This window comes from Grampus griseus (assembly GCF_964374135.1).
Source record: "Grampus griseus genome assembly, chromosome: 12".
Classification (NCBI taxonomy): Eukaryota; Metazoa; Chordata; class Mammalia; order Artiodactyla; family Delphinidae; genus Grampus; species Grampus griseus.
This window is the reverse complement of record NC_139006.1, coordinates 33,943,750-33,966,865: the sequence shown is the minus strand read 5'-3', so window position 1 is coordinate 33,966,865 and position 23,116 is coordinate 33,943,750. Positions and strand designations below refer to the sequence as shown.

At 41.6% G+C, this 23,116-nt stretch overlaps 1 protein-coding gene across 16 annotated transcripts in view; it reads right to left on the bottom strand.

The window, feature by feature from the left end:
* DLGAP1 (DLG associated protein 1) overlaps window positions 1-23,116 on the bottom strand; it is a gene marked incomplete at both ends in the record, with an annotated part of 320,454 nt that overhangs the window by 256,191 nt on the left and 41,147 nt on the right. For 5 of the 16 annotated variants that reach the window (XM_082668378.1, XM_082668369.1, XM_082668379.1 and 2 more), the window contains one exon: window positions 4,209-4,322. The exons of the other annotated variants lie outside the window; for them this stretch is intronic. In XM_082668378.1, coding sequence (XP_082524504.1) covers window positions 4,209-4,322 — 114 coding nt within the window. The remainder of the gene's footprint in view (window positions 1-4,208; window positions 4,323-23,116) is intronic. 16 annotated transcript variants of the gene reach the window in all.

The window sequence follows — 23,116 nt, the reverse complement described above, 5'->3', positions numbered from 1 at the left end:
GGAAGAGGTAACATCTACGAGGAGATCAGTTCCGACCAAAGGAGCCAACCTGGAGGAGAGCTGGGGAAGTGCTTCCAGGCAGAAGGATCAGCCAGTGCGAAGTCTCTAGAGTAGGGATAAGCTTTGTGTGTAACTGAAGCCTAGGAAGAAGACGCCATTGTGGCGGGAGAGTCCTGACCAAGAGGGAAATGCCAGGAGAGGCTGGGGAGGTGGGACCAGGTCACACAGGCTCTTGTAAACCCACCTCAAATCTTCCTTCAAGCTGAACTCAGCAATCCCAAAGCTCCCTCCAACTGCTCCAGGCTAAATTCAACTCCTTTATGAAACCTATAGCATGTACCATCTACATAAGGGGTCAGCCAACTGTAGCTCACGGGTGAAATCCAGCTTGCCATCTGCATTTGTAAATAAAGTTTTATTGGCACACAGTCATGCCCACTCATTACGTATTGACTGTGGCTGCTTTTAAATTAGAAGGGCAGAGTTGTATGGTTGTGATGGAGACAGTATGGACCCTAACCTGATCCACAGATTCCTTCTAAGTACTTCAGTTGCATAATCCTACAATGGCATTTATAGATATGACTTGTTTTCTGTGTCTTTGTGTCATCTCTCCAATGGCTCAGTAAGCTTGCTGAAACTGGGGGAAGCCGTACTGCTGAAGGGTTAGGGGCTTGGGCTCTGCAACCAGCTTGTCCAGGTTTGGGTTTCCGCTGGACCACTAAATAGGGACCTCCATGGGCTCATTAATTAAATTCTCTGTGCCTCAGTTTCCTTGTCTCTTTCCTACCCCATAAAGTTATACATGGATTAAATGAGGTAATGACCACGAGCACACAGGAAGTGCTCAATAAAGGTCTGTTTTATGGTAGTTCTGCACTCGGCACACAGATGCTCCCTCATGGTGGGTGACGTTGGCTTTCCAAGAAGACTCTCATGCCTTGCTTTCAATTTCTTTGATAATGGAGGGGCAGAAATAATTGAAATATATTAAGCAAAAACTTAAATTTCTAATATACTGCCTACGCCCATCATTTTTAAGTGAGACTGGCCCATCAGGAAATACTCTACATTCTCCGTCCCGGGGACTCATCTCTATTCTGTAGGACCGAGGGGGGAGCCTGCTTCCTTGGGCCAGCTGAAGCTGGCCTGGCTTCCCAGTGATCGAATCTCAAATGACTCCTTTTTGTTCATAAAGCAGAAATCTTAAGGAAAAAGAAAACTCCATGGGAGATATTTTTGTATTTGGAGAAGCTATTTTTCTTCTAGAAACCTTGACTCAAGACCTATGCATTCCAGATGTCTGAGGACGGTTAAGGCCAACAGCCTGTGGTGGTCAGGGAGGTGCTGGGCTGCACGAAGTGTCTGCTCTGTGCAGCGCTTAGTCACTGTGGTGGGGAGAGGCTGGAAAAGAAGAACTAATTAATTCCAACAACAATTTTGCATTCACTCACTGTGTGTGACCTGGAATGAGTCACTTCACCTCTTTGATTCAATTTTTCCATCTGTAAAATGGGGATGATAATAGATGTATAATGAATAGAGATAATGTGTGTGAATATAGCTTGTGAACTTCAAAGCACCATTAAAAATCTGAGAATAAATGTTACAGATCTGTCTCCTCGTGGCTACTTTTAAAGTATGGCGAGCTATAAATATCTTGGGATTAAAAAGCAGTGGTGTTTTAACTAACATCCTTCTAGTCATTAAAGTAGATATTCTAGTATAAAGATATAAAAGCAAAGGGAATATATATATGTAACCCTATGTAAAAATAGAAAAATCTCATCTATATGAAAATATAAATAAAATATATTATTATATATTTCTATTTATAATATATGTAATCTATAATGTATAATATAATGTATATTATATATATTTTATATATCTATAAAAGGTTTCCCATAGGGAACCTTAAAGTGGCATCATTCAAGGTAATTCCTTCTGTCTGAATGTCTCAAACTCTGCTAATTTTTTATTCTTGGTGGGGGCAGGGGGAGGTTATCCTACTCCCCTCTTGGCTAATAGGATTTCTATTCTATTCTGAATAGACAAGGTACCCCTACTTTTACACTTCCTCAGCTTTCCCCTGAACTCCAAATGTTGCATTTTACCAAATCCAAGATACCAACGTAAACTCCTCAATACATTTTTGTACCACTAAGAAAGAAACACCACCGATTAAGCTCTGACACTCCATAGATTAAATGATACATTCCAATATCAAAGATGCTAAAACGTGAGAAATATGGAGCTCAGGAATCTATCAAACAGCTTTTTAAAGAATATGTGCAAAAATAAGAACACGAATGGATGTATTCTGGGATAGCAATTATAGAACTTAATGTTTGTATTCCTTAGTGACCAGATTAATAACAGTTAGCATTCAGCTATGTCATGCTTTGGCCCAAAACATAAGTTTACACAATTGTCTCATGATGTTTACAACCGCCTTGAAGGATAGGAAGAGTAAATATTATAATCTCAGTTTATCAGATAAAGAAACTGAAGTCCAGAGAGGTTAGTAGCTAGGTCAGAGTGACACCGCGCCCAAGCTGGGAGGGGTCTGCCATACACAGTCCAGGGATTTGTTTTCTTCGTATTTAGATCTTGGTTGTTTTAGGAGTAACAATTGTCATTTTATGATGATCTAAAGAACACAGAGTTCAGATAAGAAAACAACTTCTGAGAGTTTTAAAGTCTGAGGAAAAAATAATTCATAAACAAAGAACTACATGCCTTGAAATTAATAAAGACATACTATTGCAGACATGGGAAGGCTTACTTTGAAAAGGCCCTTCCAATGCACATGGGGTTTAGCTGAGCTGCTGTCATAGCGTATAACTCAATGTAGATAGAGTCAGACATTCTGTGCCAGGGATGGTCTGGGAGCCGATGGCTGGGAGATGAAGCCATGTGTGAGTGACTCCTTGAGAGCAGATTATCTCAGGATGGGAAGTTGGATGGTGAGGTTTGGAGTAATGAAAATGCGTGAGATTTGGGGAAATCTGAGAGCCACAAAAGGAACGCAGACACTTAGAAAGCCGGGACAGCCGAAATGGAGCATGTGTCCTGAAATATACCAGGGGAGGCCGGGGTAATTCTGTGAGCAGTTCTGGGCTGCAGAGATTTGGGAGGAAAACACATAAACCTAAGGCAGAGGTGAGGTTCAGAGCCAGCTTCTATTTCATCAGGAACCAAAGGAGCTGGGAGAAATAACTCAGGCATTTGGTTCATTAGGTAGAAATGAAGACAGTGTAGCAAGGAAGAGCTGTGATTAAAATGGTGGGTATCAATACTAGGCTTGTATTTGCAAGGCTACCCATTAGCAGCTGTTGATTTCTTCAACAACTGAGCATTTCAGTGGAAGCAACCAGGTAAGTGAGGGCACTTGGCTATAGCTGAAGGGGGTCAACCTATTTGGCCTTTCCCGAGCTTGATAAGGAAGGGTAAACAGGAGGAGGCAAGCCTGTACTTAGGAAAGGAAAGCTGGGGATCTGAGATAATTACAGAATAAGCTGACATGTATAGAGTAATCTCAAGGGCTGGAAGTGATACCAATGTGACTTTATCTTAATCCCTCTAGCAGTCCTATGAAATAGACACTCCTGTTTCCATTTTACTGCAGCAAAACTGAACTCAAAAAGCTGGACTGACTTGCCCAAGGTCATCATAACGAGCAGGAGTCTGCATTTATCTGATACCAAAGCCTTTGAGGATAGCGCGCTGCCTCTGATATGCCGATTGAGGGTGTGAACAAATTAACTTTAAAAAAGAAATGGAGTGCGTGCTCCCATGCTCTGTACTTTTTAAAAATAAAAATATAACTGTTGAAATAAGCACACACAGTAGCTTGCCCCTAATTGGCTAGCACGGATAAAGAGGGTTTAAAATAATAAATACGGAAAATAATTGTGAGATAAAGCAGCGCTTACTGTCTCGCCATGGCGTGGCGCCCTTAACAACCGTTGTTCTCAGTTTCTGCTTAAACGGACGTGGACAGTTTGTGAGGAATCAGAAGACCTGCCTGCCTGCCACGCTTTCAAGGGGGCTGTGAGGGCCTCCAGGCACTCTGATGGTTTTTCAGCATTTATAGGAAGGCTTTGCCCTGGATGTCAAGGTCCTGCCTAACGCTCTGTCCGGAAATGGCTGTAATGCATCGGCCTTCTAAGCACTTTTAGTGAGCTCTCAGATTCCCTACTCACTCGGCTTCTCTGCATCTTCTTTGCAGCTGGGAGAACTGCTTTTCTGCTCCACACAGCTTTCAACTTGACAAATGCGACTTGGCATAAATGTCCCTGTAGCCTTTTTAGCTTGCTCTTTTCAGAGCAAAAGCAGAAAGGAAAAAAAAAAAAAAAAAAGCAAGAATAGGAAAATTACAATTACACGATGTGTAGATCCCATGGCCTGATTTCCCTGGCAACCACCCTTTCTAACTCCCCTTGAATCCTGAAGCTGGTGTCAAAGTTAATTTGCTTAAGATTGCTGAAAAATTACCTATCAAGGACCAGAGTAAATACCTACCTCTTTTTAAATAGGGCTAATACCCATGGCCACATCTCTCTCCAAATAACATTTTAAAATACCCTTGAATAGAACGTTGTAAACAGTGCTATTTGATGGTGATGCATTCGCTGCTACCCTGTGGAATTATTCTCACCCACGTATGTTTACAGGTATCTACGGGGTACCTTGCACCATAGCAGCGCCAGGGCGATACACCAAAGACATTTCACAAAACACAGTCTGGTCTCAAAGGGGTTTACAAGTTTTAAGCGGATCGGGCAAATCTGGGGGGTGGATGAAGGAAAAGAGTAAAAATAGCTTTAACGCGAATCCAGCTAAGTCGAGTATTAGATTTCAGTACCTCCGAATTACCTACTGGCTTTGTAGTTGGTTCTTCTGAATCCTCTTCTTGGTGCTAAAACTGTTCCTTTGGAGTTGAATGTATCTGTGCAAATGCAAAGTGCATTTCCATTGGGAAATGGCACTGCAGGAGAAATGTGGAGGGGCAAGGTCTGTGACCCCTCAAAGGAGGGGAAGGACCCATGGGCCTTTGTGGGGCTGGCAGAAAATACTGCTGAGGTGATGCTCACGTCAAAGGGGGCACGATCTGTTGGGAAGATACCCCTGTGATACCAGAACAAGAAATAGTAACTACGGTACTATATTCCAGTATCATATGAGGAGAGGGGAGGAAAACACATTTTATTCATTGTCTACCCTGTATTTTGATTGTAGTGAACGTCTGTGGCTTCTGCTACCCAGTTCTACTTCTGATTCTTGGTTTCACATCCCACGATTTTGCTTTGGGGAAACCTTGCTCCCCCCCACTTGAGGTCTCCATATGTCTCAGGAGTAGCAGAGGCCTTGGCATATCACGTTCCCCAGCTCTATTGCTTGTCTCATGGCTGAGCGTGTGATGTCAGGCTGTTCAATCAGCAGGCATCTCCCGACCTTTGCTTGGAAGCTGGGACAAAGATTGTTCCTCTCCTGCAGTATATCTATAGGGAAGCAATTAGCTTCAGGACCCACTGGCAGCCGTTTTACATTCCCTGCTACACAAACATTATCTCAGGTAATACGAAACCCCAGCATGGTTAGTCATTCCACTGAAAAGATGAGAGAGTTGAGACTTATGCTTTAAATAACATCCTCGAAAATTTATAGCTAGTAAACCGTAGTCAGAATTGAAAGGCACATTTGTCTCACTCAAATTTCTATGATCCTTTCATCATATCATCATATCATTCTGTAACCTTCAACACTTAGTAATTTTCCATTAAACATAAAACTCAAACATCAAGTTGCTGGGAGATACAACACTATAACATTTTGAAACCTGTAACAAGTAGTGAGGGTTGGCTGCTTGGAAGAACCGAAAGACTTTAAAAAATAATGCCCGCAGAACACCCGTCACCCAGCAGTTATAGCTGGCTACAAGTTTGAGTGAAATATAAGCAAGAACATAATTCTAATAGATAGCAAGATAAAAACACCAGAGGTTTAGGTCTACGGTAAATATATGTATTTCCACTGACTATACAGAGATAAGCTAACTTAGAGTCCTTAGTTTTTAATGCAACTGTTCATTTCTCACATGTCTTTCTGACATATTGGAGGCATGTCTGTTGGCTTGCCATGGCTAGCTAAGCCATCATATTTTTCCATTATTTTTGCAGTCACTAGCATGTAGGTTTCTGTACTATAATTCCATGACTCGAATCCCCTGAGGCAAACTAGACTTCTGTGTCTGGTGTTCAGAAGCAGCGAAGTGGGTAGAAGGTTAGTGAGCTTCCTCCTGGGGTCAATAGAAGCCCAGGTGTAGAAATACCATTCATCAAAAGTAAACTTCAGTGTTGGCTAAAATTTTATGAATCTCCCAGCATGTATGGAGACCCCAGTCCTTGTCAAATGCTTATGAGCATGGATCTTTCTCCTTAGAATGTAAAGTCTGATCATCTTATTAGGAGCAACTGTTAAAGCTCGTTTAGAGTCTAAAAACTATCAAGTCCATCATCTCCGGTATTAATACTTCATTTCCAAATTATGAATTTTGAAATGAATTTCAGCAAATATTTTCCTTTAGTTTATCATGAATTTGGGGATATTAAGTTTCTCAGATGATGCTATAAATTATTATACTTGTGAAGCATTCACTTAGGTCTTTGGCATCTATTAAATAAAACTCAGCAGATTTAAGAAGAGACCCAAGTAAAGATTTCCTGCTTTTCATCGCTATCATATGATTACTACTGCATCTTGGTGATGTTTGGACTTTTTATTCCAAGTTACGTTTACAACACCTGAAAGTGTACTGCATTCAAATGGACCCAAACAGAATCCTTCCTTCCTGAATACCACACTCTAATATAACCATACGATCATCTTTCAAATTACGTGAATCTAGAAAGAACTGAATAATATTTTGAGTGTCCTTTGCACATGTGTAACACAAAATTCCACGTTAATAATCCTTGTATGGGGAAACTGTCTCTTGAGGATTTGTACTTTAAGCCTATATTTCAACCCACTTCCTCTAGACAGCATGATATCTAGAGCTAAGAGGAGTTGTCACTAGAGCCTGGGCACAGATGAGTGATACACCCAACAGCTACCTGAACCAGGATTTCCAAACTAGCTCAAGCTCCAGTGAGAGGGCGTGTCCCACCTGGAGTATTCATTGTAGGGTTTGAGGTAAGGTTTCTTAGACCAAACTTTACGATGGTATTCTTTTCCTTTGCTTAGTGGTTAGGCTGGAGGTAACATTACAATACCATTTCTTTTGTGATGTTTCCAAAATACTGTTAAAGTCTTCACTCACTTCTCCGATACGTATTTGTTATTCAATGTATATTATTGTGGAGTAGCTGCTTCTTTAGTCACAGGGGACACGGCAGTGTATAAACAGGAAAAACAATTGCCTTCGTGGGGGAAGGAGGAAAAGGACATTCATATGATAAATAAAATGTACGTTACATGGTGAATGTGCTGTGGAGAAAAAGGAAGCCGGGGAGGGGGACCAGAGGGTACGTGTGGGCGGGATGTGCAGTGTTGAAGGGTGTGCACAGACCCGGAAGGTCTCACTGAGAAAGAGACCTCCCAGTACAGATCAGCACGATGGGGGGCGAGGGATTAGCCCTGAGATCTGTAGGGTGAGTGCTCAAGGCTGAAAGAAGAGTGACAAGGTCCTGGGGGGAGGCCAGGTGGGAGGGAGAGGCGACTGTAGGTGAGCACAGCTGTGTGTGATGGTGGGTGTGATGGCAATCAGGTGTGGGGTGCAGATCATGTGGGCTTTGCAGGCCATGGTGATGACCGTGGCTTTGACTCAGGGTGAGATGGGAATAGATCGGAGGTTTTGATGAGAGATGGGACACTTTCTGGCTTAAGAGGATCACTTCCGGTGCTGGTTGAGAATGGCTAGAAGGGGGTAAGGGTAGGATCAGAGGGACAGTGTGGGGGGCTTATGCAGTCATCCAGACTAGAGTGGAGGTGAGGGATGCTGGTGGTGGAGGAGGAGATGGGGAGAAGATAGGGCCAGCGGGTTTCTTAACGATGATCGGGACATGGGTGTTGCAGGTAAGAGGGGAGTTATGAGAGACTCCAAGGCTTTTGGCCTCATCAGTGGGATGGAGTGAATTCCCATTAGCTGAGATGAGGAGGCCCAAGGGAGGTGCAGAGATGGGGGACGAAGCTTAGGAGTTCAGTTGGGGACGCGTTCAGTTTGAGATGCCCACGAGACATCTCAGTAGAGAGACTGAATGGGGATGTGGGTATCCAAGCCTGGGAGTTCAGGTAATGTGGCTGGGAAACCAAATGTGGGCAGTCCCATGGTATTTAAAGCTCTGAGAATAATGAGGTGATCTAAGAAATGTAAAAGAGGGCTTCCCTGGTGGAGCAGTGGTTGAGAGTCCGCCTGCCGATGCAGGGGACACGGGTTCATGCCCCGGTCCGGGAAGATCCCACATGCTGCAGAGTGGTTGGGCCTGTGAGCCGTGGCCGCTGAGCCTGTGCATCTGGAGCCTGTGCTCCGCAACGGGAGAGGCCACAGCAGTGAGAAGCCCGCGTACCGCAAAAAAAAAAAAAAAAAAAAAGAAATGTAAAAGAGAGAAGTGGCCCAAGAGATGTGCCCATTGGGCACTGATCCAACCTCAGGAGTTGGGGAGTTGGGCAGGAACAAGTAAGGTGTCTGAGAAGGGTCACCGAGGTGTGGTCCTCAAGGCTGAGTGTGGAGGGTTTGTTGAGGAGGAAGGAGTAATGAACTGTCACGGTGATTGTTCCCTGGTCTTAATCCCACTGGGGCACGAAATCAGCAAGGTTCATTTTAGCCCCGGGTCCTGAGCTGCTCTATCCGAAGGGTTCTGTGTTGTTAATCAGCTTTATCTTCCCAGCAAGCTGCTTCTTGAGTCCAAGGCTTTTGTTTTCTTCTTTCTCTCTCTCTCTAAAGCAGGAGCTTTTGAACACTTTTTAAACTATGTTTCACAGTAAGAAATACATCTTACTTTGGAAATGGGTACATGCACATACGCCACTGAAAGAAAACTACTTAACCTCTCTGCATGCCACGCACTCTCTCTTCTATTTTCTTCTATTGTATTCTACTTAATTAAAAATAATGTTGTTTGTGACCCACTGGATTGATTTCACTAACCACTAATTGGTTGCGGCCATTGGTTTGAAAAACATTGTGTTTTAGAGCATCCAGTACTGAGCGCCGCCACGCTCATTACTCATCAGAGAGACAATGTGATTCATCTTTGTTTCTCCCAAGGCACCTTCGATAAAGTAAATGCTTAAGACGTGCTTGCTTGTTGGCTGAATAGCTATGAGACCCTAAAGTAATACTCCTTGAATTGAGTGCTCCGGTTCTTAGTTACCTTTACATTTACTGATCGTATTTTTGTAGAAGAGTATTTCTAAATGGCTGTCTATCTTCAGAATAAGGACAGACAGGAGTGTCTTTCTGAATGGGCCCCTGTGTAGCCGAGAGTCAGAGAATGCACTGGCCAGGGTTGGAGATGCCCTCCCAGAAGGAGTCGTCAGTCCATCAGCTGGGTTGGTACCACATGTGCAAAAGCAAGAGCAGGCAGCCTGATGCTTGAATGTATTTGCATGTTGTTTTTCTAAAAATTGACATATACTTGACTTACAATAGTATATTAGTTTCAGGTGTACAACATAGTGATTCAGTAGTTGTATAGATTATACTCCATATAAAGTTATTATAAAATATTGGCTATATTCCCTAAGCTGTACATTACACCCTTGTAACTTATTTTATACCTAGTTGTTTGCGCCTCTAAATGTAACACCTGAAATCACAAAACTGCTAGAAGAGAGCACAGGCAGTGCATTCTGACATCGTCTTAGCAATAATTTTTTTGGATCTGTTTCCTCAGGCAAAAGAAACAAACAAAAAAAGCAAATGGGACCTAATCAAACTTAAAAGTTTTGCACAGTGAAGGACACCATTAACAAAATGAAAAGGCATTTGCATGTTATTAATAAATAAATTAAAAGGCTTTCATTCACCTTAGAACAGCCCTGTCTTTTTATTCTAATTTATATGGTACTTGATGTCAATGTGAAACCTCTGTCATTTAAGAACTAGAGAGAAAAACCCATTAAATATCTATGACCAAAATAGACGGACTGGGACAAAAAATCATTAGGAATAACATGTTTTAGAATCTTGAAGTGTCCAAGTATAGAAATGATATATTATTCAACCTAGACGTTTCATTAAAGGAATCTTTAAGCACCTGGCACATAGTAAGCTCTCAATAAATGTTAGGTAATGTCTAAACCCTTCTCCACACAGCACACCTACAAACGTGGCACAGAAGAAAATGGAATGTTTTGCCACTATGTAATTCTTACCCGGTTTTTCACGTACGGGGAAGGATCATAGTGACATGAATATAGTATAGAGTTTGGAATCAGGTAAAGCCGGGTTCAGATCTGACTCTACGACTTACCAGGTGTGATTTTGGCCCAGTGACCTTAATCTCTTTTAACCTCAGTGTTCTCAAACATCAAATGAGGACAGGAACACATACTCAGGGCCTTACTGTAAGGATAAAGATGGTATGAACTTACATATAAGTATTATATATATATATATATATATATATATAATGTCTATTAAATAAAAGTTGTTTTCGGAATTCAGAAGGTATTTTTGTGTAGAAATCATGTTGTAAGTGATGATTAAGTTCCCACGGGGAGCCAACCCCCTACAGCCTATTTAATTCATGATAGAGCTGAACCGTGGTGGACTGTGGAACTGTTCAAGGCTCTTTGAGCCTGGGGGTGGGAGGGGCTTGGGGTGGGAAGTTCCGTGCACTTGGGGGAATCTTCAGTGGCCTGTGAGTAAGGGACAGTGGATCAGTCAACGTTCTGAGAGCAGAACAGAATGAACAGAGATTTCTTTGAAGGAATTGGCACATGGTTTTGGTTTTGGGGGATGGCAAGTATGAAATCTGGTGGGCAGGCTGGTAGGGTGGAAACTCAGGCCAGAGCTGATGCTGCCGTCTGCGGGCAGAGCTGATGCTGCTTCTGGAAGAAGAGCTTTGCTCTTAGGCCTTTCACCTGATTGGACGAGGCCCGACCACATTATCAGGGGTCAGCACCTTTCCTTAGTCAACTGAATGTAGATTTTAATCTACACAATTCCTTCCCAGGGATGCCTGGATTAGTGTTTAAGTAAATAACTGAGTCCTCTAGCCTAGCCAGGTGGGGCACCCAGAACCAGCCATCACAGGTGGCGGCTTCTGGGGCGGCGGGCGTGAGACTCCAGGTGCAGACAGGACCACTCAGAGCTGGTTGATAGGCAGGCTGTCTTCGGTCGTGAGCTGTATGTGCTCTGTTCCTTCTCTAGGAGTTAGTTTGGGTCAAAACCTACATGTAAATACCAGCTCCCTAACCGGCCTCTCAGGAGCCCCACAAACGCTGTCCAAGCAGAGGGAACCTCTGCTGTTTGGACTACAGACCCAGCGCCTAGCAGGGCACCCGCCAAGCTTGTGAATTTAATGGACAAGCTTTTAAGGGCAAGAGAGTCATTTGTGAAATTTCTGTTTCTTGTTGACAAATGAAGAGGAAAATCTACACATCACACCACACGAAATACATAGGATTCTCAGAGACCTATCTTTTGTTTAAGCTCTTCTGCATTCTAAAAGACCAAGAATTCCATAATGACCTGCCTTCATGGAACAAATATAGAGCTCACCTAAAAAAATAAAGAACTGCTCTGACAACCTGCCCATACTACTAATGCAACACGATCACAATATTTTAAAACCACTTGTTGACAAATCCGTCTCACCCACCCAACTGTAAGCTACTCGAGAGGCAGGATGACATCATTCCTCTGGCTGAGATTATGTCTTATTCCTGCCTGTATTTCCAGTTCCAAGCAGATTATCAAATAAGCTTAAAAAATAAAATGAGCTAAAAGTGCTCATGAAATCGTTTATTACATCACCTGAGTTATACCTGATGTTTGGATCAGTTGGGATGTAAGTGTGGCAACCTTCAGTCCTGGATTTTCCTCTATGAATAGCAGGGAAGAAGTCTGCCATCTGATATGCAGAGGTAGGGAGTGCCCTGTGCATGCAGGAGCTGGTGGCGGGGTGTAGTATCATGGCGGTGGGTTTGGGGGATCGAATGCATAGCCAGCATCCAGGAGAGAGTCGTTGGTGGCCTCTAGGGAGCTGCAACTGGGTGTTTCTGTGGAGGTCTGCCAATCAAGAAACCTGAGTATATCACTCGGTTTGTCAAATTCAATTCCTTCTCTTCAGATGAACATCTATTCACATCATGCTTTGATAAATGCCATCAATTACAAACGAAGAAACGGACACCCGGAATGTAAATTACAGCTTATACCGCTAATAAGTGGCAGAATTGGGCTAGAATTCAGATCTCTTCTCTCTAGGACCTGAGTGCTTTCAGCTTCATCATACTGCAACTACTTATCCTCTGAACTCAACAAAATGAGAAAATGATTCATCTTCATGACTTCTTTTCACAATTTGCAAAACTGTTTTGATCTCCTCTACGGATATGCAGAGAACAAAAATGGAGGTTGGCTCCTAGGTGTAGATGGGAAAAACCACAACAGAACGCAGTCTTTGGGAACTTACATTTTTTGTACAGCTTATACCAACATTTGTTTCACTCAGAGGAATCTGTGCAAACGAAATATAGCAAATAGAGACATGAAAGTGACATTGGCTTATAAATATAGGTATGTGTCATGTCTTGCATTGTATCATGAACCTAGACCGTGCCAACTTTTTATGATAAAAACTGTCATGAGGTAAGAATCTTATTCAAGATAATGAATGATTATCTTTGTAGAAGAGTCTTTGCTAATGGCATGCTCCATGATTCCTTCTAACCCCCAATATATATATATATTTTAACATCTTTATTGGGGTATAATTGCTTTACAATGGTGTGTTAGTTTCCGCTTTATAACAAAGTGAATCAGTTATACATATACATATGATCCCATATCTCTTCCCTCTTGCGTCTCCCTCCCTCCCACCCTCCCTATCCCACCCCTCCAGGCGGTCACAAAGCACCGAGCTGATCTCCCTGTGCTATGCGGCTGCTTCCCACTAGCTATCTATCTTACGTTTGGTAGTGTATATATGTCCATGCCTCTCTCTCACTTTGTCACAGCTCACCCTTCCCCCCACCCCATATCCTCAAGTCCGTTCTCTGGTAGGTCTGTGTCTTTATTCCTGTCTCACCCCTAGGTTCTTCATGACATTTTTTTTCTTAAATTCCATATATATGTGTTAGCATACGGTATTTGTCTTTCTCCTTCTGACTTACTTCACTCTGTATGACAGACTCTAGGTCTATCCACCTCATTACAAATAGCTCAATTTCGTTTCTTTTTATGACTGAGTAATATTCCATTGTATATATGTGCCACATCTTCTTTATCCATTCATCCGATGATGGGCACTTAGGTTGTTTCCATCTCCGGGCTATTGTAAATAGAGCTGCAATGAACATTGTGGTACATGACTCTTTTTGAATTATGGTTTTCTCAGGGTATATGCCCAGTAGTGGAATTGCTGGGTCATATGGTAGTTCTATTTGTAGTTTTGTAAGGAACCTCCATACTGTTCTCCATAGTGGCTGAACCAATTCGCATTCCCACCAGCAGTGCAAGAGGGTTCCCTTTTCTCCACACCCTCTCCAGCATTTATTGTTTCTAGATTTTTTATGATGGCGATTCTGACTGGTGTGAGATGATATCTCATTGTAGTTTTGATTTGCATTTCTCTAATGATTAGTGATGTTGAGCATTCTTTCATGTGTTTGTTGGCAGTCTGTGTATCTTCTTTGGAGAAATGACTATTTAGGTCTTCTGCCCATTTTTGGATTGTAACATCCAATATTGACGGGAATTCTGGAATATTGTCTTTAGAATTCTCTCTCTCACACATACACGGACACATACCCACATTTCGTATTCAACGATGATGTTTTTCCAGTACAGAAGTTGTGAACTCCTACAAACAGTAACAACGCAGATATATTTCATTTGAGAAAGGCTTATTTTGGGTCTTTTTTCCCCTTTCTTTACCTTTTTGGTAATGAGTCAAACTGACCTGATTTGGGTTCTTCAGCTATTCAAGCCTCCTCCTGGTAATAAGGCTGGCCTGCTGCCTCCTCCTAGTAATGAGGCTGGCCTGCTGTAATTCATATACACCTCACTGCTGCTGGGTGAGGGGGCACTTAACCTCCCACTCAAGTTTGCAATTGTTTGTGCAGAGGAAGAAAAAATTTTGAATTAACAGAAAAGTGTTAAATTAAGCTCCACTTATGATATCCCATCTGGCAAAAAGTAATTATTTTCTTTTTTCTTGAGACAGAGTTGGACAACATCCAGAAAACAAAACAAACTCTTTTGTGTCAGAAAGTCCACAGGGAATTTTTTTTTTTTTTTAAGGAGGACATAGTTCTTAAATCAGAAAAAGAAAATTAAGTGCTTCCTAGCTTCTAGCCAAACTAGTCAAACGTTCCGTTATCACTGTAAGAAGTCCCAAACAGAAAATACTTTTAGGGGGTAGGTAGGACACTGTGGGGTAGGATGAGGCAGGAAAGGGGGGGATTTGTTCTCTTCTTCCGTCCAAAGTGCTTCTAGATGTAAAATTTGACCTGATTTCAGTTGTAATAAATATATGGGACACAGAGGCAACAGACACTCAGAAGTGGTTTTCCCTATCTGGTGTTTTAGGGATGGCTTTTTGAACAAGAATCACATAAGTAACAATTGATTTTTCTGTCCAATTTTGTAGGAGGCATAATTTTCTTGAATTTCCTATGGAGAAGTACATTTATTTGTTTTGATTTACAAAACATCCTTCCTTTGTTCTTATGTTATACAGAAACCAAAAGGAGACATAAAAATTGTATCCGGGAGGCATTTGGGGATCATGAAATAATTAAATCAGAAGTTTCTAGCACATGGATCAGTAAAAGTAGAGGGAAACTAGGGCATCTGACGAGCTTCCCCTTTGAAGCATTAACATAGGTTATCCCAGGTGGATTCAATTCAGATAAAATTTTAATATCTTTATTAAGGTACTTGAGGATATAGATTTATAAAAGATAGAGTGATTCATAAAAATTCTATTATTGCATTATTTTAATTAATGAAACTCAGTTGATAACATAACAAAAGCACTGACTGAAAGACTGATATATAAAAATAATATCTGCAATTTATTCAACTGATGAATTGGTTTAAAGATTTAATTACTGGGCGATTTATTTTGGCATCATTTGTAAAAAGCTAACAATGTGATCGTGAATGACGGTTGTCGATATGCATTGCTAACATCCTCGTTCCTCAATATGTAGAATGTGATCTTCCTGAACGCAGCGATTTTGTTTTGTTTAGTTCTTTATTCTCAGTATCTGGAAGTGCGCCCGGCATATGGTAGATGAGCATTAAACAATTGCTAAAGGAAGGAACACTGCCATGTAACGAAGCGTCTCACAGCTACTAAAAAGAATGGGGTGGATCTATTTACTGACATGGAGAGAAGACCAACACAGTTGACTTTTGAACAATGTGGGTTTGAACTGTGTGGGTCCACTTATATGTGGATTGTTTTTCAATAGTAGATGTTACAGAACTACACGATCCTGATTGGTTGAATCCAAGGATCTAGAACCTTAGATATGGAGGCACCGCCTATAGGAAGAGCTAACTATAAATTATATGCAAATTTTCTTCTTCGTGGGGGGTTGGCATCCCAACCCCCATGTTGTCCAAGGGTCAACTGCATATATAATAAAGTAAAAGGGCCACGTGCTGAATAGTATTTACAGTATAACACTCATACATACGCATATATTTTTGTGTTTGAGTACATGCAAGGAATATCAGAAAACACTAAAATGATAATAGTGGTGGCTATCTTTAGGATGTAGGAGGGGGGAGCCTGGGAAGCAGGGGGTTTTCACTTTTAACTCGGTACCATTCCGTACTGTCTGTATTTTTTTCAGAATGAACATGTATCAATTTCATTACAAAATGAATTCTGTGGAAAAACCCCGAACGCACTTTTCTTTAAAAAAACAAAATCTGTGAAAAGTCCACCAATTTACAGTCCGTATAGATCTGGCCTTTCAGAATTTGCGTCGTCTTCACATGATCTCAGCCTACAGATTCTATTCCATCACTTGCAAAGAAAACCTAAGGAACAGGTTTTAACTGGAAACTGATGAAAGCTGGGTAGGAGAATCAGCAAGAACTATTATTAAAGCTATTTTTCTTTCCTGTATTTTCAGCTTGGGTTAGAATTTTGTATTTAAAGTTAAGAAAATGTACATGTAATCGTATGCAAAAACCCATATGTTCTGTATCGGTCTGTGTCACTTATTTTCAATGAGATAAAATAGCTTATTAAAGTTGAATTTTCCCGTTGGGTTTAGACGATTCAGCTGTTTATCCAGCAGCACTTTGCTTAAAAATAGATGGGATGACATTTGTGGGTGCTTTTAAAAAAATATCCTTTGGAGAAAGAAGCAGAACTCTAATGCCACTTTTACCATTTCCATTATGTAAGAAAGGCAAATTTTATGTTATGAGGACTTCATGTAACTTATTCTCCTTTCTAACAAATAAACTACAGCTCTTTTGAAACCACTCACGATCATTGGAGGTCTAAGGGCATCTCACCTGAGTTTTACTTTTTGGTGATTGAAATTCATTTAGCGGAAACCTCAAATATGGTTAGAAAGGGTTCCTTCTGATTGCATACGGAGATGTCTCTTTTTCACCCTTCTAATGATGTGCTTCCCCCCATCATTCTTTCATCAGCTATCTATTGAGTGCCTGCCATGTGGCAGGCTCTGTGGTTACAAAAATGAATATAAAGATGATTTTGAGTGCATTTTACTTGACTTTATAGACCAATTTAATAATTAAAATTTAATAATTTTTACCAACCTGCCCAAAATAAGAAGTGGTTAATGTTACCTTAAACCTGCTGTCATCTGATTCCTTGGAGTCTAGGATAAGAATTAAAATAGGTTGAGCTGAAAATATACTGTCACCCCAAATTTCAAACCGAGTAGATAAGTCAATTAAAGTATGAAATATTAAAATCAGTGTTCCAATCTGGGTAGCATTGCTGATGTGACAAAGGATTACGACACCAGGAGGAAATGAAACCAAATGCATCACTTTCCCACCCAGAAAAATATACCTTTGTCAGAATCCTACCGCTCTTATTTATTTAAAAATGTACTTTAGGAGGAAATTGCATTTATTGGGTAATGTGAAAGAGGAAATCAGGTCTGTGTGAGGGCAGGGGTGTATGTCATCACCATGCCACATTTTTTTTTTTCAGTTATACATATACATGTATCTATTCTTTTTCAAATTCTTTTCCAATTAGGTTGTTACAGAATACTGAGCAGAGTTCCCTGTGCTATAGAGTAGGTGCTTGTTGGTTATCCATTTTAAACACAGCAGCGTGTACACGTCAATCCCAAACTCCCTAACTATCCCTCCCCACCACCCTTCCCCACCCTGGTAACCATAAGTTCTTTCTCTAAGTCTGTGAGTCTGTTTCTGTTTTATAAATAAGTTCATTTGTATCATTTTTTTTTTTAGATTCCACACATAAGCAATATCATACGATATTTCTCTTTCTCTGCCTGAGTTACTTCACTCAGTATGACAATCTCTAGGTCCATGCATGTTGCTGCAAATGGACCACGCCACATTCTTATCCTCTGTTTTTATGGAAGTTTTCTCTGCATGATCATAAAAGTAATGGGAGTAGATTCTCTTTCACCCTTTGTCAGGTGTTCCCCTGACCCTGAATGCTGTCACACAGATGGCAGGTGAATGGTGTTTGCCCACTGGGGAGGAAGGGCACTTTCGCCCACCTGTTATGTGACTTCAATACCTGGCTTGCTCCACTGCGGGACTGCCACCTGCCCCTGCTCCAAGGTAGCCTGCTGCTCTGAGCCGTCGCAGTCGGTGGTCAGTTTAAGCGGGAGAAAGAATTCTCAGGCACCCATTCATCCACAGCCCCTGGGAATCCACCTCTCAGAGGCAGCCTACCAGATGCATGGTTTCATCACTCTTGTAGTTTCCTTTTCTTAGATTCTGTGAATGCTTTTAATGGTCTGGGTCACCCTCCCCGCCAAGTGCAGGGATTTTGTGTTTTCTTTTGAATAGCAAGGTATAGTTCTGAGCGCGCCGTGGCATTCTGTAAAAATGATAAACGCTAATGATGAACAACGAAGCAGGCTCTCCAGGCTCTGGGGCTGGCTACAGGAGAACTCAGAACGAGGGGAGAAATAAGTCCATTTCGGACACAAAGGCAAGATCTAGCCTCTCATTAGATCCAACTGCTCCGTGTGAAAATGTGTTAATAAAATAGGGCTGGGATTTTGTGAGGGAGGCATGCATGTGTGGACCAGGTTTTCAAGATGTGTTTTCCATCTTCTTCCCAGTTTGGGGTGTTATGATGTCATAAAACTTCAAAATCCAAACATGGTATTTTCTTTCTTCTTTCCTTTTTATGTTCAAACCTCTGCTATAATGAATTAGCTCTCCCTCCTCAATAACTTAGAGCGTTTATATTTTTTCTATAAAAATGAACATAGGCGATACTTAAGTATATTCCCTCTTATGGTCCCTTCAACTTGATTTGTATGTGATTTTTGACTCTGTGAATACATTAATATGATCGAGTAATGAACAATATTAACTTTATATCTTATACAAATGTATCCTCCTCATAAACAAAACTTTCAAAAAATACTAAATTTTTTAAAAACCTTAGACTTGATTTAGAATTTTGTTTTGAGAAAGCAAAATATGCCAGCTTATAAAAGTCATGTGCAGTGATGAATGCAACACTACACGTTTTTCCCTCTGATTTCATGGTAGTTTAGAAACGAGACAATTTTTGAAAAGCCCAGTACATGACTAGTTGATGACATCTAATTTCTTAGTCATTTTAAAATAATGTAGATTGGGATAGAGCCACAAAATTAAAACCATGGAAAGGAGAGAGAGAAGATCGGAACTGTGTTAGAATAACAGCCAACCCTTCAAAGCTTCCGTGAGTGGGTCAAAGAACTGAGTTTTCCTGATGTTTTAGCCCAACAAAATTATTCCCCTATCACAAACACAGGACTTAATTACAGAGTACTAAGAGGGAGTAACACTGTTACTAGTTTACTTGAAGTCAGGAAATATTAAAACGCTAGTTGTTCTTTCTTTAAGGCAATTTTCTTTAAAGCAATTCATCAGTTTTAATCAGGCCGATCAGGGTCTTTCAGATGTTAAGAAACAGCCCATTGCTTGGTTTATAAACAAATAAGACTAGAAATGCTCAGCAGTTGTAAAGCACAGAACTGACCATGGTTGGTACGCATATCTGTATTGCCTACAACGGCAGGCATCGTGCCTTTTACAGGCGGAAAGTGTTCAAATTCTGCATGTTTGATGTACGATGTAGGCATGTATCACCCTATCTGGTAGCCAGCTGCAACTTTTTCCTGTTCACAGTAATGAATAAACTCTTAGAGCTTGTTAACTATGTAATTCAAAGTTTACAAAGTACTTCAGGGACTGCCCTGGTGGTCCAGTGGGTAAGACTCCGCACTCCCAATGCAGGGGACCTGGGTTCTATCCCTGGTTGGGGAACTAGATCCCACACGCGTGCCACAACTGAGTCTGCATGCCACAACTAAAGATCCCACATGCCACAATGAAGATCCCGCATGCCCCAACCAAGACCCGGCACAGCCTAAATAAATTTAAAAATAGGATGTAGGATGAGGATAAAGTAGTTTATAATTTATTCCTGAGACTTCAACATACTAATTGGGCCTTTTGAATTGCTTGCTGTGGGCAGAGACTGTAGATATTTAATCACTTGATAATTTATTAGTGATGCATTTAATTATTATAAGATAACTTTTAAAATTGAAGAATAGTTGATTTACAATATTGTATTAGTTGCAGGTGTAGAGCATAATGATTCAGTATTTTTGCAGATTATACTCCATTATAGGTTATTACAAGATAATGGGTATAATTCCCTGTCCTACGCAGCATATCCTTGTTGCTTATCTCTTTTAAATATAGCAGTTTGTATCTGTTAATCCCATACCCCTAATTTATCCCTCTTCCCTTCCGTCTCCCCTTTGGCAACTATAAGTTTGTCTTCTTTATCTGTGAGTCAGTTCATATAATTTTATTCCCAATATGAACATGACATGTTTGACTACTGCTCTTACTATCCATTTTTATAAAAAAAGATAATAGTAGTAACCATTAATGATAGTAGCATGCATTGAACATGACATATTTATCTTTTTTAAGGAAAAAATTGTGAATTTTAGACAAGTTTTCCTCAATTGTGAAATACAATAGGTAAAAACCCACCTGCGGTTTCATTATGCTTGAAAATAAATCCGTGTGCATTTCACATGGTATTTTGTTGTTCTCCCTTGATAGACTGCCTCAGTTAAAAACAAAAAATCATGTCATAGGAGAGAAGGTGAATTCAATCTGGAAGTCCAGAAAACTTGTTCTTAAATTCTAGCTCCGATTTTGAGTTGTTGTTTGAACTATACAATAGATGATAAAGGAATTAATACCTGTTTCATGCAGTTCTGGTGTTATTTCCTTTTATAATTTCCTGCTTTTGAAAGAATAGTGTAGAAGGCCTTACTTTCTCAAGACACTGACATTAGGGTTCCTGAACTGTACTTGTTTTCTTTATTCCACGATAACTCTGCCCACAGGATAAATGAATGAATGAATGAAGCCATCCATCCATCCATCCATTCACATTTATTTTTTGTTCTTGAAGCCCCCTTACATTGTGTGTGCTGTTTCCAGCTTTACTGAGCTACAATTGATATATAACACTGTGTTAATTTAAGGGGTACCACCTATCGACTTTATACAATTATATATTGTAAAATGATGACCACCATAGCTTAACATAGCTAACACCTCATCACATCACTTAAGTGCTTTTTTTTTTTTTTTTTTTTTGCGCTGAGAATGTTTAAGATCTACTCTCTTAGCAACCATTCACATTTATTGAGGGCTTCCTATATGCCATGCACTATGGGAGCAGAAGATGCAAGTACTCATAGATTGGTATTTGCCCCCAGGGATCTCAATCTGTGGAGGGAGAGGTAGAATTTGTGGCGGGAGGGGAGCGAGAAGCACACAAGTGTGGCTGCAATGAAGTTACGACATTGCTGGAAAATACATACTAGACAGTTCAGTTACCATGGAAACTGCTTCAAGGAGGTCGTACTTGACTTGAGACTTGGATGGTGGTCCAGACTGCCAGCTGGACCCAGGGAGAAGAAGAGGGTATTACACGAGAGGAAACAGCATATGTGGAGGCATGGCCTCGAGAAAGGGCAGTGTGTTCTGCAGGAAACACCAATTTGCGTACAATACATGGAGAGTTCAAAACAAGCTTCACTCCAGACTGAGCCTCTCTGGATGGGATCGCTTTGTAGATTAAGCTGAAGGCACTCAACCTCTTGCTAATAATCTTGACTTGGTTTAAAGCACAACAGGTCTTTTTCAAAACGCCTTTTCTTGGATTGCCTTTTTTCTATGAGCAATAGGGAGCTGAGAACAATAGAAAATCGGTCCTTTGGTTTCTGTGGGTCTTTTCTAAGTCCACATTTCTTTTCCCTCCTCAAGGAAATCCCCAAACCATCCTTTCTTCTGAACTGATCACTCCTCGCCGAGCAGGGCCTTCTACCCTCGGCTTGGCACCCTCCCTGCCACACCCCAGCCTCAACCACCACTCACCAGCTCCCGCCTCCACAAGACCTCCCTTCTGGTTCTGCCTAAAATCCCCACCCAGGCGGCACCCTTCCACTTTCTCCTTCTGCCCTTCCTCTAACACACGGCACTGCGGTACCTCCAACCACCTGTCAGGTGCACAGCTAAGGCTCAGAGGGCCTCCCCAATACCCCCTGCCCCCCTCCCAGCCCCCCATGCAGCAGCCTTTGTAATATCCCCTTTCGTACACTATCAGCTCCTTTGGAGTCATCTTTCGTTTCCTAAAATATCACCGCCGTATTAGTTTCCTGGGGCTGCTGTATCAAATTGTACACACTTAGTGGCTTCAAACAACTCACGTTTCTTCCCTTACAGTTCTGGAGGCCAGAAGTCTAAAGTTGGTTTCCTGGGCTGAAACCAAGGTATCAGCAGCCCTGAGCTCCCTCTGGAAGCTCTAGGGGATGACCCATGTCCTTGCCTTGCCCATCTTTCCTCCACTTCAAAACTAGCAGCACAGCATCTTCGAATCTCTGTTTCCATGGTCACATGGCCTTCCCCTGTGGTCAAGTCTCCCTCTGCTTCCCTCTTACAAGGACCCTTGTGATTCCATTGAGGGCTCACCCAGATAATCCAGGGTCATCTTCCCATCCCAAGATCCTTAGCTCAGTCCCACCTGCAAAGCCACATTTGCCCTAAACAGTCACATTCACACTTTTCTAGGATGAGGATGGGCCGTATTCGGAGCCATTTCTCCATATACCCCATCCACCAACACTACCAACGTGGAGGAGGACTTACTCTGTGCTGAGCGACAGTTTACGAGGTGGGCACCGTTATTATCTCTGTTTTACAGATGAAGAAACAGGCGCAGAAAGGTAAACTGATGTCTCGAGGCCACATAGATAGAGAAAGCGAGGTCCATCCACCTTAGGAGCGTGTGCTCCTCACATGATGCTGTACTGTTGTCTCTCAGCTTTTGGGACCATGTGCGTCCATGGGTTGGTTTGGATCACAAGGACCCTAAAGACAATCACGGTCAACACAACGTGGATAATTGTCCAGAAGTCGTAGATGCCCCTTTTCTAGCTGCACTTCAAGAGATTTCTCCCGCAGAGAGCACCGCTAATTAAGGGGTCGGGTGGTAACAGCAGCAATTTGCTTCCCCCGAAAGGCCGCTGGAAGCCCCCTGAGTAGTCTGACGTCAAGCTATGACTGATGAATGTTAAGATCTAACTGAGCTCAGGCAAAAGCACTGTGGAAGGAGTAATCACAGAGCAGGACCGGGAA